This window comes from Littorina saxatilis, linkage group LG2 (assembly GCF_037325665.1).
Source record: "Littorina saxatilis isolate snail1 linkage group LG2, US_GU_Lsax_2.0, whole genome shotgun sequence".
Classification (NCBI taxonomy): Eukaryota; Metazoa; Mollusca; class Gastropoda; order Littorinimorpha; family Littorinidae; genus Littorina; species Littorina saxatilis.
Genome location: NC_090246.1, coordinates 11,887,780 through 11,915,679, shown reverse-complemented (window position 1 = coordinate 11,915,679; position 27,900 = coordinate 11,887,780). Strand labels below are relative to the sequence as shown.

General features: G+C 42.4%; 2 protein-coding genes across 2 annotated transcripts; both read left to right on the top strand.

The window, feature by feature from the left end:
• The first annotated feature begins 119 nt into the window (after positions 1-119).
• On the top strand, positions 120-27,739 carry LOC138958217 (MAGUK p55 subfamily member 7-like). The gene is made up of 17 exons (XM_070329316.1): positions 120-165; positions 1,798-1,916; positions 2,545-2,619; positions 3,259-3,339; positions 3,761-3,892; positions 7,498-7,579; positions 8,506-8,591; positions 9,272-9,343; positions 10,159-10,355; positions 10,870-10,919; positions 11,179-11,265; positions 11,653-11,748; positions 12,654-12,734; positions 19,546-19,639; positions 23,049-23,157; positions 23,742-23,879; positions 26,026-27,739. Exons 1-17 carry the CDS (start codon positions 120-122, stop codon positions 26,200-26,202), a joined length of 1,722 nt encoding a protein of 573 aa, XP_070185417.1. The 3' UTR covers positions 26,203-27,739.
• On the top strand, positions 15,455-18,211 carry LOC138958220 (uncharacterized). Its single transcript, XM_070329320.1, has 3 exons — positions 15,455-15,702; positions 16,290-16,421; positions 16,658-18,211. The coding sequence occupies exons 1-3, from the start codon at positions 15,691-15,693 to the stop codon at positions 16,847-16,849; spliced, it is 336 nt and encodes a 111-aa protein (XP_070185421.1). The 5' UTR covers positions 15,455-15,690; the 3' UTR covers positions 16,850-18,211.
• Positions 27,740-27,900: the final 161 nt, after the last annotated feature.

Below are 27,900 nucleotides of genomic sequence, written 5' to 3'. Positions count from 1 at the left end.
ATTGTCGCTGTTGTCGTTTCAGGTGAGCTGCTGCAGCAGGTGCTGGTGTGAGTGGCTATGGAGGGAGGGGGTGGCGGGGTGCTTGTGGGGGGTGCTGATGTCGTTGCTGCCGTCCTAAGATGCCAATTACGCTGCCCCTTACTTCCAATGTCCGAATTGACACAGGTCTGTATTGGTCGATGGTTGTGTTCTGTGTGTGTGTGTGTGTGTGTGTGTTTGTGTGTGTGTGTGTGTGTGTGTGTGTGTGTGTGTGTTTGTGTGTGTGTGTCCTGTGTCCCGTGTCCTGTGTGTGTGTGTCTGAGTGTGGGTGGGTGTGTATGTGTGTGTGTGTGTGTTGTTCTGAGTTGCCAATTACGCTGCCCAGGTCTGTATTGGTCAATGGTTGTGTTCGGTGTGTGTGCGTGTGTATTTGTGTGTGTGTGTGTGTGCGTGTGTTGTCCTGAGGTGCCAAGTAGGCTACCCCTTATAGTGTCCGAATCAATGCAGGTCAATATGGGTCGAGGGTTTTGCATTCCCCCCCCCCCCCCTCCCCCTCCATTTTTCTGTCTTTCTCTGCATCTCTATCTGTGTGTGTGTGAGCCTGTGTGTGTGTGTCTCTCTCTCTCTCTCTCTCTCTCTCTCTCTCTCTCTCTCTCTCTCTCTCTCTCTCTCTCTCTCTCTCTCTCTCTCTCTCTCTCCAATGTATACCAATGCTTATTCTGTTACTCTCGTAAAATAAAGAATTGTCATTGTCATTGTCATTGTCTCTCTCCTTCCCTCTCTCTCTCTCTCTCTCCCTCTCTCTCTCTCTCTCTCTCTCTCTCTCTCTTTCTCTCTCTCTCTCTCTTCCTCTCTCTCTCCCCCCCTCTCTCTCTGTATATGTATGTATGTGCCGATGTCCCAAGATGCTAATTACACTGCCCCTTACTTCCAATGTCCACATTAATATAGGTCTGTATGGATCATTGGTGATGCTCTGTGTGTGTGTGGGTGGGTGGGTGGGTGTATAAGTGTGTGTGTGTGTTTGTCTGTGTCAGTATTTCTGTGGGTGCTGGATCGATGGTGGTGCCCTCTGTGTGTGTATGTGTGCGTATGTGTCTGTCAGTCTGTCTGTCTGTCTGTCTGTCTGTCTGTCTGTCTGTCGGTCTGTGTGTGAGCGGTCATCTTTTTTATTTCATATGCATCTTTGAGAAGGTAAGAGGACAGCGTTCCTTAAAGGTACATTCCTTCTGAGATAAGCAATTATGTTTGCCATCACAGATTTCTTCAGGCCTTTACACGGGATAGGAGCATTCTTCAATTTAAAGATATGCCAAAAATCAACAACCTGGTTTCAATTACTGTGCAGAGTTGGACATTTTTGTTGAAATTAATTTTGTAAGTGACAACTATGTAAGTCTGCTGAAGAAATTGCCACCTTGCACAGAATGCAACCCATTGCTCTTTGCTATTTGTCCAAGTGAAAATACAGTGGAAACACCATTTTCAGACCTCTAAAACTCTGAGAAAAACAGGTCTTAAAAAGGAGGAAGTCTTACGATAGAGGTAAATTTTTAGAGTTTATGAACAAGAAATCTAAAAAATCAAGGTCTTAAAAGCTAGGAAGTCTTAAATTTGCAGGTCTTAAAATGAGGGGGGGGGGGGGGTCACTGCATTCTCTGTATTTTATGTGGAATCCTGCACAGATCTGTGGCAGTGATGGTGATCCTGTACACAGGAAGGACGGTGCCTTAGATGACCACTGACCATTAGACAGAGCAAAGTGTGATTGATTTTTCACCCTACCTTGTGTGACCTTTTTCCCTTTCCTGCAAACAGATACACAGAAGTTGCTGGTCGCTCTTCCATCTCTGGAATCTCGTCTTCCTAACAAGGAACCGGAGATTGCCTTCTTGCGGCGTTTCCTTAGAAACAGATACCTTCATCTTATGATACATGTAAGGAGTTTTGTCAGTTTTTGTGTGTGTCTGGTGTGAGGGAGGGGATATGAAGAGAGTTTTTGTTATTTATACGGAGATTATGTTCTTGATCAAAGCAGGTTTTCTTGCTGTGCCAAGCAGACTGGGAGAATAATTGAAATCTATACTGCTTTATGGAAATTGTAAGGAGAAGATAACGTTTTTCTTGCAGGTGCGCGTACGTGTGTGTGTGTGAGGGTGTATGTGTGGGCGTGTGCATGCGTGCCGTCCAGTGTGTGTGTGGTTGTGTATGGGGGGGAGGGGGCGCCGCGCGCTTTAGTATCGGTAGGAAAGACAGGTTCTGTGTGTCTGCATGTTAAATAAGTTTGTGCCTGTGGCTTTTTCAGAACTAGACATTACATTTCAGTTTGGATTATATATTTTAGGACCATATTTCATCGGAAATACTGGTACTGATTAATTATTGATTTACTGATCGGTGGATGTATTGATTGATAGATTGATTTCCTAACTTATGGATGGATTCCTTGATGGATTGGTAGATGGATTGATTTCATCATATATTGATTGATACATTGATTACTGAATTCATTGATAGATTGAATTACTGATTGATGGTTGGATTGATTAATCAATTGATTTTCAGATGTACCATAAGCTGAGAGGAAGGGACGGCCGTTTTGAACCTTTATCAGACTTTGCCGTCGCACAGGCAGCAGATGTAAGTTTTTCACCAATCACCAACAGAACTGACTTATTTGCTTCTCTACCACTATATCCAGTTTGATTTTGTTCATGTGATGATACATTTATAGAATCAGTAGTTGATGAAAGGGCAAAGTCTTTGCTGAAAAAATGGGACTCTTCGTATTGATGGGAGAAAGTTAAAAAGGGTAATTTAAATATATATACGTTCATTTCTCTGCTATGTACATTTTGTTAGTAGTATATCTCTTCATATATATATTGTGGTTTTTTTCCGTATGTGATGATCAAAATGTTCTCAAAGATTTATTTTATCATAATTCAGAGTTCTGCTGTATCTTTTCTTTGTGTGTTGAATTATAATTGGCTGTGTGAAGGAAATATCCCAGTTACTACTGTATCAGGAACAGTTTTAATTCTCAATGCTTTAATTCTGCTGTGGTTCAGACGCACACCTGTATTCATTCAAATAAAATGCATACCTTTTTAATCAGCTGCCACTTTCAATGGTTATCGTACTGCTTGAAGAGTCTCTATTATGTCCCAGTCATACAACAGCTATGCACATGTAAAGAAATCTCTATCCTTACTGTATGAGCTGTATTTGTAAAAGTATTCTGTAAAGACTATTAATACAATATTTGTGTGTACACAGGTGTACTGCACTGTGAGATTTAAGACTGAGGACCCAGCTGTTCGTGAACTTCTGAAAATTTTGTCCCAACCTCATGTTCAGGTGAGTTTTCGTTTTCAAAAGTCAAAACTCAATGTTTGTTGAGATATAAAGAGAGGGGGAGAGAGGGTGTGTGTGTGTGGGTATGTGTGTGTGTGTGTGTGTGTGTATGTGTGTCTCTGTGTGTTAGTTCAGAAGTATCAGGTCAGTTTTTGTTTCCAAAAGTCCAAACTCAGGGTTTGTTGAGAGAGACAGAGAGGGACAAAGAGAGAGAGAGAGAGAGAATGTGTGTGCGCGTGTGTGTGTGTGTTATGTCAGAAGTATCTGGATATGTACGACCCATGTGTGTGTGTCTGTGCATCAAAGTATTTACCTTTACTGAATATATTTAATATAAACTGAAGCTGAATGATCATTATATAGAGTCTGACAGCTATATAGGGATAGGTTGACAGTATACTCACTATGCCCTGTGTGTTTTCAGGCTTGTCTGTACACGCATGACAAGATTGCTTGTGGCGACTATGAGCCTCACATTGACCCCATCCCCGTAGAGGAGGAGGAGGAGTGTGCCGCCAAGATCGTCAGCATTATCAAAAAACACAACGAACCTTTGGTAAGTGCATGCTGCTGTTGCTTGAAAAAACAACTAAGCAGGCCTGAAAGTGGCGAGTATTTTACTCGCCATGGCGAGTAGAAACATGTAAATGGCGAGTAGAAATGTTAATCTACTCGCCAAATGTGAGTTATTAAGTTGCTGAAACAAATGATTGGTTTGGTGAGTAAAATTTGCTCTCTGGCTAGTAAATTATGAGAAGTACTATAGCCAAAGCCCAGTGCACCATTTTGTGGACTTTCGCGCTTAAGACTGTGAGTAACTTTAAGGAATAACCTGACATTGGAATGCAAGGGCAAGATGAAGGTACAGTCCTTCCTGTGCTAAGCATTTGCCTCACCATCTAAGATCTGGCCATTCCACCACTTAGAAACATACCAAAAGGTCAACGGTCTGATTGCATTCTGATTTTACTTGGGATAAGGCCATTCCACCACTTAGAAACATACCAAAAGGTCAACGGTCTGATTGCATTCTGATTTTACTTGGGATAAGGCCATTCCACCACTTAGAAACATACCAAAAGGTCAACGGTCTGATTGCATTCTGATTTTACTTGGGATAAGGCCATTCCACCACTTAGAAACATACCAAAAGGTCAACGGTCTGATTGCATTCTGATTTTACTTGGGATAAGGCCATTCCACCACTTAGAAACATACCAAAAGGTCAACGGTCTGATTGCATTCTGATTTTACTTGGGATAAGGCCATTCCACCACTTAGAAACATACCAAAAGGTCAACGGTCTGATTGCATTCTGATTTTACTTGGGATAAGGCCATTCCACCACTTAGAAACATACCAAAAGGTCAACGGTCTGATTGCATTCTGATTTTACTTGGGATAAGGCCATTCCACCACTTAGAAACATACCAAAAGGTCAACGGTCTGATTGCATTCTGATTTTACTTGGGATAAGGCCATTCCACCACTTACAAACATACCAAAAGGTCAACGGTCTGATTGCATTCTGATTTTACTTGGGATAAGGCCATTCGACCACTTAGAAACATACCAAAAGGTCAACGGTCTGATTGCATTCTGATTTTACTTGGGATAAGGCCATTCCACCTGCACTTAGAAACATACCAAAAGGTCAACGGTCTGATTGCATTCTGATTTTACTTGGGATAAGGCCATTCCACCACTTAGAAACATACCAAAAGGTCAACGGTCTGATTGCATTCTGATTTTACTTGGGATAAGGCCATTCCACCACTTAGAAACATACCAAAAGGTCAACGGTCTGATTGCATTCTGATTTTACTTTGGATAAGGCCATTCCACCACTTAGAAACATACCAAAAGGTCAACGGTCTGATTGCATTCTGATTTTACTTGGGATAAGGCCATTCCACCACTTAGAAACATACCAAAAGGTCAACGGTCTGATTGCATTCTGATTTTACTTGGGATAAGGCCATTCCACCACTTAGAAACATACCAAAAGGTCAACGGTCTGATTGCATTCTGATTTTACTTGGGATAAGGCCATTCCACCACTTAAAAACATACCAAAAGGTCAACGGTCTGATTGCATTCTGATTTTACTTGGGATAAGGCCATTCCACCACTTAGAAACATACCAAAAGGTCAACGGTCTTCTTCTTCTTCTTCGGCGTTCCAGGGTCAACGGTCTGATTGCATTCTGATTTTACTTGGGATAAAGCCATTCCACCACTTAGAAACATACCAAAAGGTCAACGGTCTGATTGCATTCTGATTTTAAGAACAACCTGGAAGAGAAATACTGCAATTACATTAAGATACTCAGGGGCAACAAACAGCAAGCTTATGTGGGACTGCGTGGCTATGAGTTTCTGTCTGTCTGTCTGTCTGCATCTGTCTGTTTGCCTGCATGAGCTAGTGCGCCTTGAGTCGCCCTGTGGTGAAATATGTGCGCGTTATAAATTCTCGTATTATTATTACTATTGTTATTATTATTTAAGTTATTGAGACATCCTAATGCACTAAGGGATTTATAGAGCAAATCCAGAAAATTCATTATTGAACGAAGCGCATAGCGCTGAGTTCAATAATTATTTTCGAGATTTGCTCTATAAATCCCTTAGTGCACTGGGATTGTTTCAATAACGATATTGTCAGTACCGCCAGAGAAAAAAGAAGATTCAAAACGCACATTTTGCAAAGCGCATTTGGATAGGCATAACTGTGTGGTCAGGTTTGTGTCACTGGATCTACTTTTGTGTGGGCTGTCTCAAGTGTGTCGTGCTTTTGTCACACGCAAACTCTTGTTTTAATTTCTGTTGGTAAATTCCAGTGAAGCGTTAAGCTAAAAAGTGATGACCTTTCACAGAGACCTCATTTAAACTCGGAGAAAAGACTGTACTCTTAATTATTTGCGATTCGAAACCTTCATCGAGCTTCGACAGATTGACTGTGCAGAGTGTTGCCCCTTGAATTGACTCCGGCCAAGGCCACGGTTGGCAGACTCGGATTTTCAAAGTAAATGTGGTATGTTTCTTCTGTTGTATCTTCACTCATCGGGGAGACTGGTACATATATATGAACCGTTATATATGAACCGTAAGAATGCTGTGAACCCTACACGTAGTATGTCCCCATCGTTTGCTTGTTCACATTTGCCTGCGAGGTTAATGTCGTCTGCTAGGGCGGCTAGGGCAAGCGAACCACGGCACTGCACTGCAGTCTCATTTCAAAAACAACAATTGCTCGTCTGCACGCATGATGCAGGCTGGTAATAAGTTTTATACATGGTAAGAACGTTCTTAACCCTACACGTTTTCGATTCCGATTGTTGTTGCCTTGAAATAATAATTCAGAAACCATTCATTTACTGAACTGATGCAGTCGTATTTCAGTGTAATCTAGTCTGCTACGTATATATTCCAAATGCTGATCTAGTTCAGTGGTACGTTATCGGAATAACACTTGTGTTTTCTGTTAGCTGCTGGGAATTGTATACTAACTCATCATTTGGTAATGTGGATAATAAGCTACAGCATAATTATGAGAAGATTCTTCGCAAGTCGAAACTGAAAAATAGACACAGCGGGTTCTATTTTTAGATAGTGGCAACTGTGGCACAGGCACATGCAATCTGTCAGAAAAAAACCACTTCTGCTTTAATTGAGAAGCAGGAATTTATAGTATTTTGGTATTGTGGAGAATATAAGCTACATGTCATTAATTAATTCTGAGGATGAGAGCACAGTCTCGCTTAGGCAAAGGGCGGAAGAATACGCTCTGTGGAAAAGTTAGCGCACTCCAAGAGTGCGCTAACAGTTTTAGCGCATCGCCATTAGCCAATCAACTGGTTCACATTAGTCATGTGACACCAGTACTTACTGACAATTATTATTATTATTATGTCTGTGTCCATGCTGTGTCTTATGTTTGCTTGTGAAATTGAAGGTAATAATTCAATGTCTCTTCATGCTAAGGAAAGAGATATACATGTACATGAAAGAGGTGAACATTGTTTATGTCATTTTGGACACACTGGTAATTTGTATTCATGTAAATGTGCACAATTGTTTATTTGTTACCATTTGTAACATTTGTGAGAATATTTTAGTAAATTTCATAAGGAGTATGTGTACCATTGGGTTTGTGTTGCAGGGGGCTACCATTCAGATCAGCGGGGAGACAGGCTGTATGGAGATAGCCCGCGTATTGCACGGAGGGGCAGCAGACCGCAGTGGTACATGACGATTCTTTTTTTCAATTTTGCTTATCAATCAATCAGTCAATATGTGGCTTATATCGCGCGTATTCCGTGGGTACAGTTCTAAGCGCAGGGATTTATTTTTTTTATTTTTTAAATTTTTATTTTATGCAATTTATATTGCGCACATATTCAAGGCGCAGGGATTTATTTTTGCCGTGTGAGATGGAATTTTTTACACAATACATCACGCATTCACATCGGCCAGCAGATCGCAGCCATTTCGGCGCATATCCTACTTTTCACGGCCTATTATTCCAAGTCACACGGGTATTATATGGCTAAAGATTTAATTTTGTATTTGTACATTGTGGAAGCTACAACATTTATTCAAAGATAAGTTACAGTATGACTTCAATCGATTTTTCTCTACATATCTTGGTTGTCGGCACCTCAAAAGGCTGATAGGTCGAAGTTCTTGTGAATGCTTCTTTTTGTCCAATACTAAATGTTTTTATAAACTTAACCTTTCTTGTTTTTTTGATAACTTATAATGGCAAACATGAAGAAGCCTGCTAGGTATCTGTTGTCTGAACCAATATGCACTTAAAAGTCCTTCCTTCCTTATAGTTTACAGTACTTTGAGGTGACAGCAGACTACAACAGTCACACACACACACACACACACACACACACACACACACACACACACACACACACACACACACACACACACACACACACACACACACACACACACACACGCATGCACACGCATGCACAAGCTTTGGGGCTCGGCCAAAAAAGTAAAATATTTCAGGTTACCACAGGCAAATTCTTAGGCCTTGGAAACATGCAGTCTTCAGATCCTTTTCAATGTGTGTATACATGTATTCATCTGAATAGACATGTATATATATTAATTCCCAGATGTTTTGATATCCTGTTTTTTGTTTTGTCAGGCCTTATATCAGCGGGAGATGAGCTCCATGCAATAAATGGCATTGAAATCTTTGGCATGTCTCCCGATGAGGTGGTTGACATGTTGGTAAGTCTGCTTTTCAGTGTGTGCATGTGTGTGTGTCTGTCTGTCTCCTTGTCTGTCTGTCTCCTGTCTGTCTGTCTCCTGTCTGTCTGTCTCTCTGTCTCTTCATCTCTTTGGTGTCTCTCTGTCTATCTCTGTGAAGCAAATGACTAATACATCAGGGCACAAAACACATTATCTTAGACTAGTAGAAAAAGATCTGAAGCTATGGACAGTTATTAGGGCGAAGAAGAGATTAATGCATTAATATGCTGGTTTGGGGAGCTATAGCTGGTGCAAATCATCAACAAGGAAAAGTGTATGAATTGTACAACAGAATGATAAACAGCAGTATCAGGATATGCATTATTTTTTATTATGGTCGCAATAGAAAAAACACATTATCTGAGGCAATTTGCCTACCTATGTTTGAGTGAAGGATTGATCCTAACACATGAACTACACGTACTTGTGAGAAGTTTGACAGCAAGCAATTTAGACATTTTAACGTCATTTTCAGTTTTTGTAAGCAATTAACATTAGTACCAAATAAGTCTTCTTTTCTAAAAACATATTTTGATCTCTTTATTTATAAGTAAATCAGTTTTGGAATGGGAAATTTTCTAACAGCAGACTGTTTTGGTTTGTTTGTTTGTTTGTGCATGTAAAGTTTTCTTTCATCGGTATTATCTTGTTTGTTCCAGTCAAAGACATCTGGCTCAGTTACACTGAAACTTGTTCCAAGTCAGCGTGCTAGTAGGAGCAGAAAGTGTGAGGTAAAAAGTATTCTTTTTTATGTTTTTTTGCAGAAAAGCATTGGTACGTAGGAATAGACCTTTTATGCAGATTTCTTACTCAGAAAATGGATCCAATCAGAAATGATGACTTTCTCAGCTACCTTTCTGATTTCCCTCTTCATGTGAGAAATGTTGGATTAGTAACCAAATCTCCCACCCCTTCTTTCTCTCACATAATATATTCGCACACACACATGCTCACACACACATTGTGGATTGTTGGTATTAATTGTTTCAAAGTAGAGGGGGGGTGGGGTCTTTTCTTATGTAAAAGTCCCGACAGGTCTGAGATGGTGACCAACATCATTTACATGGGAAGGAGTGTGCCTTTAACTTGAAGCACTACATCTTGAAGTCGTCCTGAAATTTTGGCATCACTCATGTTAAACAGCATTTGAGGAGAAGGACAAAACTGATTAATTTTATTATGAAATAGTGTTTAATGTTTATATTCGTTCCTGATCGAAAGATGAAAGAATTTTAAATCATGTACTGTCAATCGTATTGAAGAGAATATTTTGCATGGAGAATGATTTACTCAGTCTAAAGCTCAAAAATATCAAAATTGCTCAGAATCAAATTACTTCAAAATTCCGCGATAACATCGATGCATTTCTCACCCTCCACATACATACTTAACTCTACTGTTTCAGATGATTGTGAATTAGGCACTCTTCACTTTTGACCCGGCTCAGGATGAAAACATCCCGTGCAATTTACACCAAAATTCTGCGATAACATAAATGTATTTCTCACCCTCTTTATGCATACTTACCGTAACTCTACTGTTTCAGATGATTGTGAAGGCACTCTTCACTTTCGACCCGGCTCAGGATGAAAACATCCCATGCAAGGAGGCGGGGCTGGCGTTCCATCAAGGCGAGATCCTGCACATCGTCAACCAGGACGACACCATCTGGTGGCAGGCCTTCAAACACCTTGACCCTCCCAAGCGGGCTGGCCTCATACCCAGTAGGCATTATCATGAGAGGTGATTCTTACCTGTAGGCATTATCATGAGAGGTGATTCTTACCTGTAGGCATTATCATGAGAGGTGATTCTCACCAGTATAGGCATTATCATGAGAGGTGATTCTTACCTGTAGGCATTATCATGAGAGGTGATTCTCACCAGTATAGGCATTATCATGAGAGGTGATTCTTACCTGTAGGCATTATCATGAGAGGTGATTCTTTTTGCAACGAGATGTACGCTGATCACGGATCTGCATGTAGGAAACGTAGAAATACATCATGGAAATGATCAGGACTTGGCCTATATGAGGGCATGAGAGTTCATAGATGGGCGATGTTGGGAGGTTTTTATATGCTGTGGAAGAGTTGTGCCCTTGTAAAATTGAGGTGATGATTGCAAGTGCTAATGTGAGTTATTTCTGTGTTTACAAATGAAATGTATGTGATCGCTGATTGTACATGTTCATATTCAAAGAGATACCATTCAGATAAGCTTTTCAGATGCGATAAGTTCTGATTTTGTTTTGCAGACAAGAGGTCCTTCGCCGAGCAAAGGCAAAAGAGGGAAGGTATATGCCAAGTGAGTTTTATGCCCTTTCTTGTCTTTTAAAATGGAGGTAAATTTACAGACATTGTATTTATACATAATTAAAATCTGGAAAAATTGAAAGGGGATTGACAGGTCTTTAAAGTGGGAGAGCACATGTGTGTGCGGGGAGGGGGGGGGGTTAATGCCCGTTATCTATCTTTTCTCTCTGGACATTGTTCGTGTTCTTGTGCTCTTGTTCATCTAAGCGTGAATGTGTTGAAGAGTGTAAATGTGCGTGGTTGTGTTTCAGGGTCCATCAGCCCGTGTCGCTACAGCCCCAAGATCCCCAGGCAGCGACGTCTCAGGAAAACCATGTACCACATAGTGCAGAATGGAGGTACACACAACACCACTGCTATTTTGCTACTTTCTGCTTAGTTGTTGCAGTCCGGGCAGCCACCAGAAGAAAAGATTTGGAAGTAAATTGTCATGTTGAGAAGGTGTCTGCATGGAAAGTATTTTGTCTGTTTGTGATGTTACTTTTGCAATGTTTGACGTTTCAACCCTAGGGTCTTCGAATCCTCAGGAACACAAAACATGAAACTGTCCTCTTCTTTTATCCGCTTTGTTTCATGATTTGTGTTCCTGGGGAAGACCAGGGCTAGGGTCAAAACGTTGAACATTGTGATTTGTATCGTCTTCGTTAACACGTGAGTACAGTATTTTTTTGTCTTTTTATTTCTCGCTCTCACGCGCAGTCACCATTGTTCTGCTTTGTTTGCAGTGTTTACTGACTTTGACACAGATGAGATTCCGGCCTACGAAGAAGTGGAGCTTTACATGCCCAAGCCAAAACAATACCGTCCCATAGTTTTGATAGGTAAGAGTTATTACTTGCCATGCATGCATACATTTCTTTGTTTTTACAAGAATGTCAGGTTATAGATTTTATACTAGATGTGTGCTTGGGTGTATATCTGAAACAGAAAAAAGTCAGGCCTCTAGATCTGAATACTTGGCCATGGACATTTGCATCGATACAATCTGGGATGGTGCAACAGTTAATGCAAGTGCATGTATTAGCCACTGTGACAGATCCCAATCATTTAAGGTGTGCTTAGCAAAGAAATTAAATTGATAAATGGAGCTCCAGGAAGATCAACATTTCTCTCACACGCCTAGGTCTTCTGACCATCAATTTTCCTACGAAATAAAAAAAGGCATTTGGACCTATGGTTTCAATCCAGGTCCAACTGACCTACTGTCGTCTTTGTGTGGGAACAACACTGCAGCTACATCCATGCAGTAGAAAGACCTACATTTTCATTGTGCAGCTGTTATTATAAATCATACATGTAGCCAGATCACCTGAGCAGTTTGAGCAAGTCCAAATGTTCTGCAAAACTGCATATATCCCTTTTGTGCTTCTTCATTTTCTCAGGCTCTTACAGAGACCAAATTGGTCCAAAGCTTAATTTCATGAAAATAATGTGCAATTCAAAATGCATCATTCAAGGTAACAAATGTTATTTACTTTGATGAGATCTGAGAAACAAAGGGATACATAAGAGCTCTAAATGCATATAATATGTGCAACAAGATTAAATGAGAGTTCATACGGAACCAATCTCGTAGCACATGAAAGAATAATAAACAAGCATTAAAATGAACAAACGACTTTCATCTTCAAAGTCCCAATGTTTCACTGATCTTATTTAACGCTCTGCCTCATTTGATTCACATTTTCTTATATAACTTGGATGAGTTTTTCCCCTTCATTTTTAGGTCCTTCAGGAATAGGGAGAAATGAGCTGAAGAGAAGACTCAGGGCCAGTAACCCACTGCACTTTGATGAGGTTGTACCTTGTAAGTTGCCTTCCCTTGCGATTCTTCATTTCCTTCTTGATTGCATTGGGGGGGGGGGGGGGGAGTACCACCAAAAACAACAAACTTTTGTGAAACGGAAACAATGAAAACCCGACTTATCTGAACAATTGGCTATTGGACACACAATTCGTTAAAAACAGCCTCTTTTTAAAGGTTAGGAATGGTCAGAATCTCCCTTACAGAAAAGAAAAGTCGCTGCAACCTCGCTGCGACCTCGTTGCGAGGTCGCAGCGATCTAAACACATCGCAGCAACTAGTCGCAGCTGGTCACGGCTAGCCGCGATGTTGGCGCGAGCCTCGCAACAACATCGCGGCTAGCCGCGACCTTGGCGCGAGCCTCGCGACAACATCGCGGCTAGCTGTGACCCTGGCGCGAGGCTCGCGACAAGAGCGCGGCTAGCTGCGACCATGGTGCGAGGCTCGCGCCAACATCGCGGGTAGCTGCGACCTTGGCGCGAGCCTCGCAACAACATCGCAGGTAGCTGCAACCTTGGCGCGAGCCTCACAACAACATCAAAGTTAGCTGCGACAATTGGCGCGAACCTCGCAACAACATCGCGGGTAGCTGCGACCTTGACGCGAGCCTCGCAGGTAGCTGCGATCTTGGCGTAAGTTTCCGAACAACATCACAGCTAGCCGGGACCTTAATGGAGGCTTTTTCAATATCATATGGAGGGGCCTGCTTATAGAGCGATTATTGTGTCTGACTCTCTGAGTGGCCCTATTTGCAAATATTCTTACCATCTTGGCACAAGAATGAGACATGGTGGCAGCAAATATTATTCAGAAACATAACACTCAGCTTGCTTCATGTTTTAAAAAATATTACAAAGTAAATATTTTCTTTTGTTTTTAAGCAAAAAGTGTATTTTGGCATTAATTCTTCTGTTAAAGGGATGTATAAATCAGCAGCCCGAAATTCTTGTTTGTTTACCAATTGCCAGAGACTTTTATTCTGTAGTTTCACACAAAATGTTGTTGAAGCAAAATTCAAGGCTTAAAGGTCGTCTACATTTCTGCTTTTTTTTTCAATAATCTTATGGTTAGATTTCGCTAAAAAGTTATGTCAGATGATGAATGAAGCATGGGGAAATTTTTTTAACAAAATAAAAATAAATGTAAAAAAAGTTTTTATTTTTGAGAAGTACAGTATAACACTTCCAATGTTTTGATTTCCATGTGGAGAGAGCATGTGTTTTAACTATAAATATCGACCAATCAAATTCATGTCACTATGCTGACAGCCACACCCACACAATCACAGCAACAGTTTGACACAGTGTATTAGAGCGCTGTCCACGATGTTTTGTTAAACGCACGAAATGCATGGTATTTGAGAGGACTTTTGCCCTTGGCATTTGCCAAATAAGGATATCGTACTACGCTGCATTACTTTCATGAATTTTCAATCGGCTACCCTGGCTTCGTCCTTCCTGATCGAAGGGGAGTGTATTTTTGATATTTGTAGGGAATAGCTAGACTTAGTATTTGATGCCGATTTCTGTATAAAAATGTAGACAAACACCTTTAAACTCGAGTATTATATTTTCACAAAGATGGTCGCAACCGTTTATATGGCATGTTGCATTTCCATTTAAAAATCAAGTAAAGTGTTATCTTGTGCTTCTTTAAAATTTGGGAGCTAGAAAGTACCATGGTGATGTGTTGCTAACTGCATTTAGCTTAGGGAGTTTACTATTGCCCATTAAACTCAAAGTGTACAACCAGCCTATATTATAAAGACTTAACAGAAATGATCAGATTCAGAGCATACATGACAGCACACGAATGGAAGCACTACATATAGCTTGCACACCAACAAACAAGAGAAATTTTAACTGGCAGTGTGACGATCAAACAATTCCATTAAAAAATATAGCTGGAACCCTAGCTGTTTTGCGCTTGGAGTATTCTCAAACAAATTTGGCATATATATATATATATTTTCAGGAAAAAAAAGGTGTACTCCATACATTTGACCGTTGCAACATTAAAAAGTTTACCAAAACATTTAAACCAAATGCTTCTTTCAATGTGTAATGACAAAAGCGGTTACCATTGATCAAATGCAGAGTTGTAAAGTTGTTATAATCATTAAACCATACTGATCGTATTTTTAGACAAACAAGCATACATAGTCTAATACGGCAATAATTATGTGTTCCCAGGTCTTGATCACAGGCGGAAGGTATCGTCCACTGGTCTTTCTGTGATCTTATAGGTACCCCAAACCTTCTTTGTATCACTTAGCTCCTAGCCGCAATCGGGATTTTTTCCACCCCATTTCAAAGGACCAGACCATGCTGTTTTAAAGGTTATTAGAACCACTAACTGATGACTGAAGGTTAGAGAAATGCACCTGAAGATGCCAAAAATGTGAAGAAATTCACCGAATAAAATAAAAAATGTATACCACATCAAAATACATACCATTTTCGTTAGTTAATTTGTGTTTACTATGTGATTTTGTATGAATATTTTATTGAAGTACCGTTCAGCCTCACACAGCCTCCGCGCGCTGTGATGCGCAACATTTTTCAGTTCGGTCGTCGTACTTTACGCTCTCTTGCTCCGCGTCAAAGAAACTACAATAGGTGTTTTAAAAGAGCAGAGCTAGCTCTATAATTTCGTATATTTTGAGAACTGGAAAACAAAGTGACCAAAAATTGCGGTTGAAGTTTTCAAAATCAAATCTACTACCGACAACGTTATCACACTGCCAAATGAAATACACCATTCGATTCAGCTCGAATTTTTCTTTAAACAAGCAAAAAATGAAGTCAGTCCGACATGTGTCCTCCGAGCAAGACGCCCAAAACGAGGCTCGAATAGCTTTGCCTGCAGTTTTGAAAATGGCGCCCGGTGGCTCAAGCCGCGATTACCGACTCAACAAATTCGACCCAAGCATTCTTTTCGTCCGGCACATCGATTCAAGATGTTCTGTTCGGTAAGTTTAGACATATTAAAGTATTGATTGAATGTTTTTAATGGCGGATGTACGAAATGACAGAAGGTATTTTGTACTGAATTTGACGAAGTGGTTCGACTTCGATGGCCTGTTTGTGTTTCAAGTGGAAGGGTTGTGTTACGAACCGCTTTCGTTTTTTTCTCTAACCCAATAGAATCTAATGACGAAAATAATCATTGACAATGTATCTAAAGATATAAAAGAAAACTATTTCTGGTGCATCTACGAAATGAAAACATTGCATATTGTTCAAAAACTGATTTTATTCTGGTCACGTAACTTCTTCTTTTCTTGCACCAGCTGAGTGGAAACCAAAAGTAGAATTCACCAGCTGACTCTGAGAACGTTTTGCGGACTCGCAATGTTTCGCACATGTATGTCGACTTATTTCGTGTGAGAAAACAGATATTACAGATATATTTTTTATAAAATACTGGTAGCTGCTTTTTCATTTATTGAAAATGAAATAACTGACTTTTCTTCTTTGAGTTTGAATGGTGTTTTTCTTTCTGCAGAAGTAGTGTTTGATGTTATTGTTATAACTTACTTTTTGTTCTTTTCTCCAGATGACACACATGCACCAACAACTTGCTAACTATTTTCTTGCCTCTGGCCGTGGCAGACCTCCAAATCCACCGGGGCTGACAAACAAGGTTTTGCTGCTGTTACAGAGGCAAAGTGGCAAGCCCTCTTCAGTGGTAAGTACTCGGTTGATCACAACTCTTTTTTGTCTTATAGATATGCTTATGTATTTATAAACAGGCTAGCAATCCTTTGCGTCTTTTCTTTATCCACTAAAATTAATTACAAAATAATAATAGACATTGATAATTTGTATTTATTTCTTTGGCTGTCCCTTTTACTATACTGCAGCATAGTTCATGCACTGGTATATTATCTTTTGGAACACAGACTGATATTGACTTTTTTTCAGGTCCACTCCTGGTTTGAGAAGCTCTTCCCAGAAGTTACCTTTCCTGTGGATCGGATTGGTGGTGTCATTGATCGCACGGAGAAGCAATTCAAGGAGCACCTCAGTGGGGAGACAGAAACAACAGCATTTCTTCAGGTTGTCAGAGATCTTGATTCAGAGATGAGATTCCCAAATTTTGACATAAGAGGGTAAAGGAAGTTTGGGGTCCAGGGGCAACGCCCCTTGTGGGAGTCAGGGGGCTGAAGCTGATGCGTTTTTAGCATTTACATAACAAAAAATTGCTCAGAAATGAGTCTTAGCAGCAGAATATTTTGATTAGAACTTAGGGCATTGTTCATGCATTTCTAGAATGAATCTCACAAATAAACAACAACAGTCACTGAAAATAACATCACACTCACAGACTGACAAGCACAAGTGTGCACACAAGGACAAATATGTGGTCAAATGGTCTTTCAACACGCTCTTGCCTCTCTATTTGTAGCCCAGTACTTTATTACACCACGTGCATTGTGCCTTCCCCGAACATTCAACTTTTGAACCGAATCTCCGAGACGGATGTACAGTTTTTGTCCCTTCACTTCGGTAGTTATAATTTCGTCTTTCCACGCCCAAACCCATTTGTTCTTTAGCCCTTTATCAATCTCAGAAGCTAAAGCATGTTCTGTTTCTGCCAACAATCGCATTGACGACGCCATCTTGCTAAAGTGGCTAAAGTCAACAACTAAATCAGCCCATTTAGGAACTTCCGCGATGAAGACACTGATGATGAGGAGAAACTTGTTCCCAAATGGACAGTTCGTACACGGGTCTAAAGTTCATTTCGTAGATTTTTGGTTTTGAGCTCGGCGGAGATTTTTTTGTCGGAGGTATTGTCGGTCCGGACAATCAAAAACCGGTCTAGTCTTTTGGGAGATTCAGTCATTGGCAGGTCAGATTTTTGATAATCAACCTCTACCCCCCCCCCCCCCCCCCCCCCTCCCCCTTTTTTTTCTCAAGGGATCTGGACGATTTAGGAAAACGGTCCTGGGGATCAACTTTTGAGCAGAATTCCGCGAAAAAGCGGAAGAATCTCATCTCTGTTGATTTTGTTTCTGATGCACTCAGCCACCTTGGGGAGAACTTCTTGGAGAGTGCATACACTACTTGGTAGGTATGCAACATATTATGTACTGGTTAGCCTGTAATGTACTGTCTTGATTTCATTTTCGAAATATAGTTTTTCATAATAACTATATCGCTGATATTCAGTACCAAACTTTTTTTTATTTAGCTCTACACTTTTACTTTTAGGGTGTATTGCAATTAACTTTGGAAAAAAGGTTAAGCAGCTGTTTATGTTTAAACAAAAAATTACTCACGAGACCTTTAGCTAAACCCATGTGACATTGGTAAAAAAACCAGCATGAGCGATTGCTAGTGCTGGCGATCTTGTATTTCGGCAACAAATTGTGAACTCTGATGAACTTGTTCGTCCTGATCGCAGGATACAGCTTGCTCTATTTAATCTGAATTTATGCCAAATGAGCTTTTATTAAATAATTTGAATTTAAACCAATTGTTTGTTTTACATTTGAGAATATGCGTCTGCATGTGTTGAACTGCTTCTGTCTCTAGTCAATTTAGAATGTATGTAGCACAATGGCCTGTCAGTGCGAAAGGATTTGCATGCACCTACAAGCTGGTTGCAGCATTTTTCTGGGAGGGTTTAGGTATATTTTAACTGGGACTTTAAACCATCTAAACAATGTTCAGGGTTTGGTAAAGCATTTCCTCCTGCATAACTGCAGTAAGTTATCACTCATCACTAGGTTGCAGCTCACTTGCTGTGAAATTTGAAGGTCGTTGCTTGATGATTTCATGGACATCGCAGTAAACCGTGACAACTGCACAGGTAGCTGCAGCTGGCTCAAGGAAAGCTTGTACGTGGTAAGAATTTGGAGGACAGGCCAGGGATATCCCGGCTCACCCTGGTCGTTGCTAGCTATAGCTGTGACATGGTCGCGGATATATAGCTGTGACTACCACATATAGGTCCGGGTAATCGCGGCTAGCTGCGAGGTAATCGCGGCTAGCTGCGAGGTAATCGCGGCTAGCTGCGACTACATCACAGCTAGCTGCGACTAGATCACAGCTAGCTGCGACTAGATCACGGCAAGCCGCAGCATGATCCCAGGAACATCGCGGCTAGCTGTGACCTGGTCGCGGCTAGCTGTGACCTGGTCGCAGCTAGCTGTGACCTGGTCGCGGCTAGCTGTGACCTGGTCGCGGCTAGCTGTGACCTGGTCGCGGCAAGCTCACAGTAAGGGGTCCAGGACATCGCGGCTAGCTGTTGCTAGGTCGCGGCAAGCTCGCAGGGAACATCGCAGCTAGCCGCGACCTCATCACATCAAGCTCGCGGGTGGGATCTCCATATAAGGATATATAACTACATCGCAGCTAGCTGCGACTTAGTCGCAGCAAACTTAATTTGCATGGTAAATTACGGCCTCGCAGCGACCTCGCAGCGAGGCTCGCTGCGACCTCGCTGCGAGGCTCGCCACAGGGCCTTTTTTTCTGTAAGGGCTAGTCTCTTAATTTCTCTCTTAGACAAGGGCTCTCGTTTACGACATCTAAGTTTAGAAGCATGCGAGTCTGCATGAATACCTGTGAGCAGCAGTATCTCACTTGCTATATTTCTGTTAGTATCTTGTATCTATTTATGATACATGTATAGCTACATTAACTTCTACATGCCAGATGAAGATACGACATGTACAAGCCAGCTTGCCGTTAGATACTATATGGTATATTTTCCAGTAACATTAATTGCTACACTTCATTTGCATGTATCACTACCTGTCAGAAAAAGAAAATTGAACTTTCAGCAGTTGTGTCATGTCATTCAGATACAACGCGGGAGAGAAAACCATTTGAGGAGGATGGAAAGGAATATCATTTTCTGACCAGGGAAGAAATGGAAGAACAAATCATCAGCCAAAGGTAATTAAGGGACTCTCAGGACTCAGGAATGTTTTATTTTAGGCCATAAATAGGATGAAACACAATTATAAATAGAAAAAATGTTCTCAGGCAATCTGCTTTAATGGTTCAATCTTAATATACATGTAAAACTGAAACAAATCCATCTGACAAGGATACTGGTTTTCCTTGACAGGAACGTAATATAAATGTACACTTCCCACATCTCAACCAAAAACAACTTCTTTTCTTTTTTTGGCCTTATAAATAAAAGTGGCTAAGCTCTTCACATGTTCAGGATTTTGTGAGGGTAGACATAGTGAAGCATATATTTGCAGATGCATATTAAGCTAATTAGATTTGATTTACATGTACAGTAGTTTTGTTGTTTTTGTTTTTTGAGTGATGGAGTTGTGTGCAGGCTCAGGGACAGAAAGTGTGTGTGTGATTGGAATGCGAGAGCAGGGATGGCCAAATCTCAAAATTTTAACTCGCCAGCCGGGCGAGTAACTTCAAGAAAGTCACTAGCCCGGCAGAAATTTTGCTGGCCCGGTAGATGCCACAGTTGATCTGCAGTGTTTATATATGGCTTTAAAACTCGATATTACAACCAAAAGGGTCGCATTTTACCAGAATTTTAATTGGCCAGCCGGGCGAGTTGCCTGGCAGTTTCCACTAGCCCGGCGGAATTTTTACTCGCCCCTGGCGACCGTGCGGACGATTTGACCATCCCTGGAGAGATATAAAAATAAAAAAAATAAATAAATAAAAAATAAATAAAAAAATAAAAATTTAAAATTTAAAATAAATCCCTGCGCTTAGAACTGTACCCACAGAATACGCGCGATATAAGCCTCATATTGATTGATTGATATATAGAGTGCAACAGAGAACCCTAAATATGCACAACAGAGCTCACTACAGTTGAATCCCCCTGTAAGGCCCTTTGAGATCGACTTCCCTCGTTAAGACCTTGACTGGCAGATTTTCTGTCAAATGTCTCTTCAACCGATGTATATATATGTGACCCTCCACCACGGAATGAGTCGCATGTCACCTTTGCATGATTTTCATATTTTTACATTTTCCTAAAGAGTTTTTTATGCTCTATCCAGTGGTGAAAACCGTTTTAGAAAAGAGCAAAAACTTGTTTGAGTTATAATAATAAGCCTATGACTAAGGTGACCCTCACACTGTTACCAGACACTCCCCGGACTTATATTAAGCCTAGCGCAAAACCGCGCAAGGTGACATGCGACTCATTTCGTGGTGGAGGGTCACATATATAGTTATCTGAGGCCGGGATGTGCCAGTGATTGTATCAAATGAGAAATGCTTGTGTTTGAGACCGAGATTCCCCTCATAAAACCTCGAGAGACAAACTATGTAATGGAGTTCCAATCAATCAATGACGCTTATATCGCGCATATTCCGTGGGTACAGTTCTAGGCGCTCTGCAGTGATGCCGTGTGAGATGAAATTTTATACGGCCAGTAGATTGCAGCCATTTCGGCGCATATTTACCTTTCACGGCCTATTATTCCAAGTCACACGGGTATAGGTAGACAATTATTAACTGTGCCTAAGCAATTTTGCCAGGAAAGACCCTTTTGTCAATCGTGGGATCTTTAACATGCACACCCAATGTAGTGTACACGGGGGGAGGGTTCGGACACCGAAGAGAGTCTGCACACAAAGTTGACTCTGAAATAAATTTCCGCCGAACCTGGGATCGCACTCACGCTGACAGCGGCCAACTGAATACAAATCCAGCGCGCTACCAACTGAGCTATATCCTCACATAATGCATGGGTGGGATTCTTCCGGTATATGCCGGAAATCCGGATTCGTAATGTCTGTGGTGACGTTTTTTTGGTTGTTAATTAATATACAAATCCTTCAGTGTCTGTGGGCTCCCAGACCCCCCCTTAAAGTTCTTCAGTGTCTGGGGCCCCCAGACCCCCCTTAAAGTTCTTCAGTGTCTGGGGGCCCCAGACCCCCCCTTAAAGTTCTTCAGCGTCTGGGGGCCCCAGACCCCCCCTTAAAGTTCTTCAGTGTCTGGGGGCCCCAGACCCCCCCTTAAAGTTCTTCAGTGTCTGGGGGCCCCAGACCCTTAAAGTTCTTCAGTGTCTGGGGGCCCCAGACCCCCCCTTAAAGTTCTTCAGCGTCTGGGGGCCCCAGACCCCCCCTTAAAGTTCTTCAGTGTCTGGGGCCCCCAGACCCCCCTTAAAGTTCTTCAGTGTCTGGGGCCCCCAGACCCCGCTTAAAGTTCTTCAGTGTCTGGGGCCCCCAGACCCCCCTTAAAGTTCTTCAGTGTCTGGGGCCCCCAGACCCCCCTTAAAGTTCTTCAGTGTCTGGGGCCCCCAGACCCCCCTTAAAGTTCTTCAGTGTCTGGGGCCCCCAGACCCCCCTTAAAGTTCTTCAGTGTCTGGGGCCCCAGACCCCCCCTTAAAGTTCTTCAGTGTCTGGGGCCCCCAGACCCCCCTTAAAGTTCTTCAGTGTCTGGGGCCCCCAGACCCCCCTTAAAGTTCTTCAGTGTCTGGGGCCCCAGACCCCCCTTAAAGTTCTTCAGTGTGTGGGGCCCCCAGACCCCCCTTAAAGTTCTTCAGTGTCTGGGGCCCCAGACCCCCCTTAAAGTTCTTCAGTGTCTGGGGCCCCCAGACCCCCCTTAAAGTTCTTCAGTGTCTGGGGCCCCAGACCCCCCTTAAAGTTCTTCAGTGTCTGGGGCCCCCAGACCCCCCTTAAAGTTCTTCAGTGTCTGGGGCCCCCAGACCCCCCTTAAAGTTCTTCAGTGTCTGGGGCCCCCAGACCCCCCTTAAAGTTCTTCAGTGTCTGGGGCCCCCAGACCCCCCTTAAAGTTCTTCAGTGTCTGGGGCCCCCAGACCCCCCTTAAAGTTCTTCAGGATTCATGACATTTTTCAGGGCGGGGATGTAGCTCAGTCGGTAGCGCGCTGGATTTGTATCCAGTTGGCCGCTGTCAGCGTGAGTTCGTCCCCACGTTCGGCGAAAGATTTATTTCTCAGAGTCAACTTTGTGTGCAGACTCTCCTCGGTGTCCGAACACCCCCGTGTGTACACGCAAGCACAAGACCAAGTGCGCACGAGAAAGATCCTGTAATCCATGTCAGAGTTCGGTGGGTTATAGAAACACGAAAATACCCAGCATGCTTCCTCCGAAAGCGGCGTATGGCTGCCTAAATGGCGGGGTAAAAAACGGTCATACACGTAAAATTCCACTCGTGCAAAAAACACGAGTGTACATGGGAGTTTCAGCCCACGAACGCAGCAGAAGAAGAAGCTGATGACAGTTTTCAGTCCCACCCATGATAATGCATAGTATTTTAGTAGGATTAATTGCTGTGCATTTCGTTTTAGTTGTTCTAATTGCCCAGCGTTTCACACAATGGTAACTTTGTGCTGTGTGGTTACAGGTTTGTGGAGTATGGGGAATACAGGGGTCACCTGTATGGTACCAGCATTGATTCCATCAAGGAGGTGATGGCATCTGGAAAGGTGTGCTTGTTGGCACCTCACACTCAGGTATAATCCACAATGATAGACATGTTCATTCTCCGTTGCAGTGTCACTCTCATTTGCTGTTTCCTAATCTGCCATCAACAATGATTTGTTTTGTTCTTGAAGCTCCTGTCTTACAGTATATATGGTAGCTTTGACCTTTATGGTAACACTCACTGTTGTTAAATACCAAAGCAAACTGTCATACATACTGGTTAACGTTTTGTTTGACTGCATGTTTGTTCCCGGACAAACATGATAATGTAATCATTGTGTTTTAGATTTAGTATGACTATTTTGTGTAATAAGATAACAAGTTCCTGCAAGAGCCATATGCAGCATTTTATTATTTGAATTAAGAAATATCAGTTTGAAAAAAAGGAGTTCAATCACTGTCCTTGACTTTAAAACAAATATCGTAAAATATTTCTTTCATGGGTCAATGAACCAGAAAATCTAACTAGCCAATGAAATAATGTAAGATTGATAAAAATAAACCACCATTTCATTTCTCCTAACAGTTCAAGGTTGATAAAAAATAAACCACTGTTTCATCCGCCCTAGCAGTTTGTTACCCATGATGTCTCATCACTTTGCTCTTCGAACAGGCCTTAAAATTTCTACGCACCTATGAAGTGAGACCCTACGTGATATTCATCAAGGCGCCCAGCCTGGAGAAGTTGAAAGAGAGTCGCATGCCGGCCCGGGCCAGGGCCACAGAGGCTGAATCCATCCGTCCTTTCACTGTAAGTGCATTTCTTCTTCTTCTTCTTCTTTGTTCATGGGCTTAGACTCCCACGTTCACACATCTTTTTAGCACGAGTGGATTTTTACGTGTATGACCGTTTTTACCCTGCCATTCAGGCTGCATACGCCGATTTCGGGGGAGACATGCTGGGTATTTTTGTGTTTCTATAACCCACCAAACTCTGACATGGATTACAGGATCTTTTCCATGCGCACTTGGTTTTGTGCTTGCGTGTACACACGAAGGGGGTTAAGTCACTAGCAGGTCTGCACATGTTGACCTGGGAGATCGGAAAAATCTCCACTCTTAACCCACCAGGCGGCAGCGACCGGGATCCGAACTCACGACCTCCCGATTAGGAGGCAGACGTCTTACCACCACGCCACTGTGCTCGTCGTGAGTGCATTTAAAGGCCGACTCTGCTTCGTAACAACAGGTTGCTGTGATGTCCTGATTACATCATATTACGTCAATGTCAAATGTATGTCATCGCCCAGCCTCGCTCTGGGCAGACGCCATTTTGGAAAATCATGAGTGCCACATGTTTACCTCAGCATCGAATTAAAACCGTCTTACTAAAGCACACAAGCTATGTTTAGTCTTTTGATTACGTGTTTACGATTGTGCAAGTGCATACCTGCAAATTAACAAAACATTACATTGACATAATATGATGTAATCAGGACATCACAGTTGCCTCACCATCTCAGATCTAGTTCAGCTTTTACATGGGATAGGACCATCACTCCACTCGGTCACATACCAAAAATGAACAGCCTGGGTGCTCTCTGTGCTCATTAGTGTTATTGATTTAAAGAATTACTTTCGTAAAAGGCACAGCTGCCTCACCATCTCAGATCTAGTTCCGGCACGGTTGGCCTAGTGGTAAGGCGTCCGCCCCGTGATCGGGAGGTCGTGGGTTCGAACCCCGGCCGGGTCATACCTAAGACTTTAAAATTGGCAATCTAGTGGCTGCTCCGCCTGGCGTCTGGCATTATGGGGTTAGTGCTAGGACTGGTTGGTCCGGTGTCAGAATAATGTGACTGGGTGAGACATGAAGCCTGTGCTGCGACTTCTGTCTTGTGTGGGGCGCACGTTAAATGTCAAAGCAGCACCGCCCTGATATGGCCCTTCGTGGTCGGCTGGGCGTTAGGCAAACAAACAAACAAAATCTCAGATCTAGTCTGGCTTTAACATTGGAAAAGACCATCACTCCACCTGGTCACATACCAAGAATGAACAGCCTGGGTGCTCTCTGTGCTCACTGGTATTGTTTTAAAGAATTACTACCCCCCGCGGGTTAGGGGGAAGAATTTACCCGATGCTCCCCAGCATGTCGTAAGAGGCGACTAACGGATTCTGTTTCTCCTTTTACCCTTGTTAAGTGTTTCTTGTATAGAATATAGTCAATGTTTGTAAAGATTTTAGTCAAGCAGTATGTAAGAAATGTTAAGTCCTTTGTACTGGAAACTTGCATTCTCCCAGTAAGGTCATATATTGTACTACGTTGCAAGCCCCTGGAACAATTTTTTGATTAGTGCTTTTGTGAACAAGAAACAATTAACAAGTGGCTCTATCCCATCTCCCCCCCTTTCCCCGTCGCGATATAACCTTCGTGGTTGAAAACGACGTTAAACACCAAATAAAGAAAGAAAGGATTAAAGAATTACTTTCGCCAGTGCCTTTTTCTGAAATGAAGTCTCCCAAAAATTCCAACTGACCACAGGAACTGGTCAGGGTGTTAATTTTTGGTATGCGACCAAGTGGAGTGATGGTCTTATCCCATGTAAAAGCCTGACTAGATGTAAGATATTCAGGTGAACTGTTTTCCTGAGGCAGAATGGGCCTTTAAAATTACTGGCCTCTTACCTGTATTGTAAAAGGTTGTTCTTTTTGTGCATTTTTATTTTCTTCTTCCTCTTTCACTGATGGTCATGAAGAGTTGGTTATGTGATGCAGCAGTTAGGCATCCAGCATGGGTCCTGCACCTCTGCTTTCAGCCATAGATGTGTGTGTATCAGCGATCCCTCCCCTAGGCTGATTGCCTGTCAGGGCTCGATCATTTTCTCATTCGAATATAAAAAAAGAAAAGAACCTAAACAACCTGCTGATCTAATTCTATATTGCTGTTTTGTGTGTTTCAGGTGGAAGAGCTAGAGGAGATTGCTGACGCGTCCAAGAAGATGGAGGATCGGTATGGCCACATATTCGACTACACCATCGTCAACGACAGCCTTACAGACGCCACAACCGAACTGCTCATGGTGGCGTCAAAGATAGAGAAAGAACCGCAGTGGGTTCCTGTGGGCTGGGGACAATGATGATGGCTTTGTTTAGTCCAGATCCACATGCCCATGCACACTGTTTGCAATACATGCTAAAGCTGTTCAACGGCGACATGTTTTAGAGACAAATTGAGGTTATTTTTGTGCAAAGCAGATGGAGCCCAGGGCTGAGGTGCGTGAACCAGACGCTGGTGACGCCTAAACAGGAGAGAAGAAACCGCGGGGTCTCATTTCTTTAATTCACAACAAACCGGCACGGCTGGCCTAGTGGTAAGGCGTCCGCCCCGTGATCGGGAGGTCGTGGGTTCGAACCCCGGCCGGGTCATACCTAAGACTTTAAAATTGGCAATCTAGTGGCTGCTCCGCCTGACGTCTGGCATTATGGGGTTAGTGCTAGGACGGGTTGGTCCGGTGTCAGAATAATGTGACTGGGTGAGACATGAAGCCTGTGCTGCGACTTCTGTCTTGTACGTGTGTGGCGCACGTTAAATGTCAAAGCAGCACCGCCCTGTTATGGCCCTTCGTGGTCGGCTGGGCGTTAAGCAAACAAACAAACAAACAATTCACAACAAATCTCAGTTTCAACCAATCCAACACTGCAGCTGGCTCCCATTTGGGTGGTAACTTTCTCGGCCACCTCAGCCCTGCTTCATTCACAGGATGCTTGATTACGCAGGATGCTTGATTACGCAGGATGCTTGATTACGCAGGATGCTTGATTACGCAGGATGCTTGATTACGCAGGATGCTTGATTACGGAGGATGCGCAGTTGGAGCTTGCATTTATACAGTCCTGATTAAGGTGGACGCACAATCAGAGCTTCAGGATTCACCAGCAGGATTGTGGTCTTCATGCCAATGCAACAGCTTATTTGGGTTTCTGCAGCTTTTGAAGAATCGGTTTTTTTGTGATGCTGGAGAACGCAATCAGCAAGTCTCTATTTTCCCTTCTGTACTGTTCTGGATCTCGATAAAGAGATTCTGTGAAACAGTTGAGTATTTTTCGTTGTGTTATTATTATTATTATATGAAGTCTTATATCGCGCGCGTATCTCCAGACTCAGACTCAAGGCGCAGGGATCTATTTATTTGCGGATGTGTGGATGCATGCAGTTGCAGAGCCATGAATAATGATGCTTGTGTCATTTTCTGGCTAGGTCGTTGAGATTGTGACACGACTTTTCAGACTTACACCATGGTTTGACCTTGTGTGGTCACCATTTCTAACACCAGCACTTTTGCATACAGACTGGTTCCTTTTACTGGACTTTTGGATTTGAGGCAGCATAAAAGTTGAATCTCTTTCTATTCATCATTTGACATCCAACCCACCAAAGTTCTGAACTTGCACACTGCATTGATGTGACTTGAAATGTTCTAATAAAATGAAGAGAGGATAATTGCTAATTGAAGATTTCACAAGCTCATTTGGCTTTAAAAACAAATAGTGACTTACTTCAGTTGCAAGTTGTTTGTTTTGTACAGGCAAGTGCAAAGTTTTGGTTGGTTTTGGGACTAAGAACATTTTTGAAGTACAGTGGAACTCCCCTTTTAAGACCCCCCAGTTTAAGACCCCCCAGTTTAAGACCCCCCAGTTTAAGACCCCCCAGTTTAAGACCCCCCAGTTTAAGACCTCCCAGTTTAAGACCCCCCAGTTTAAGACCCCCCAGTTTAAGACCCCCCAGTTTAAGACCCCCAGTTTAAGACCCCCCCAGTTTAAGACCCCCCAGTTTA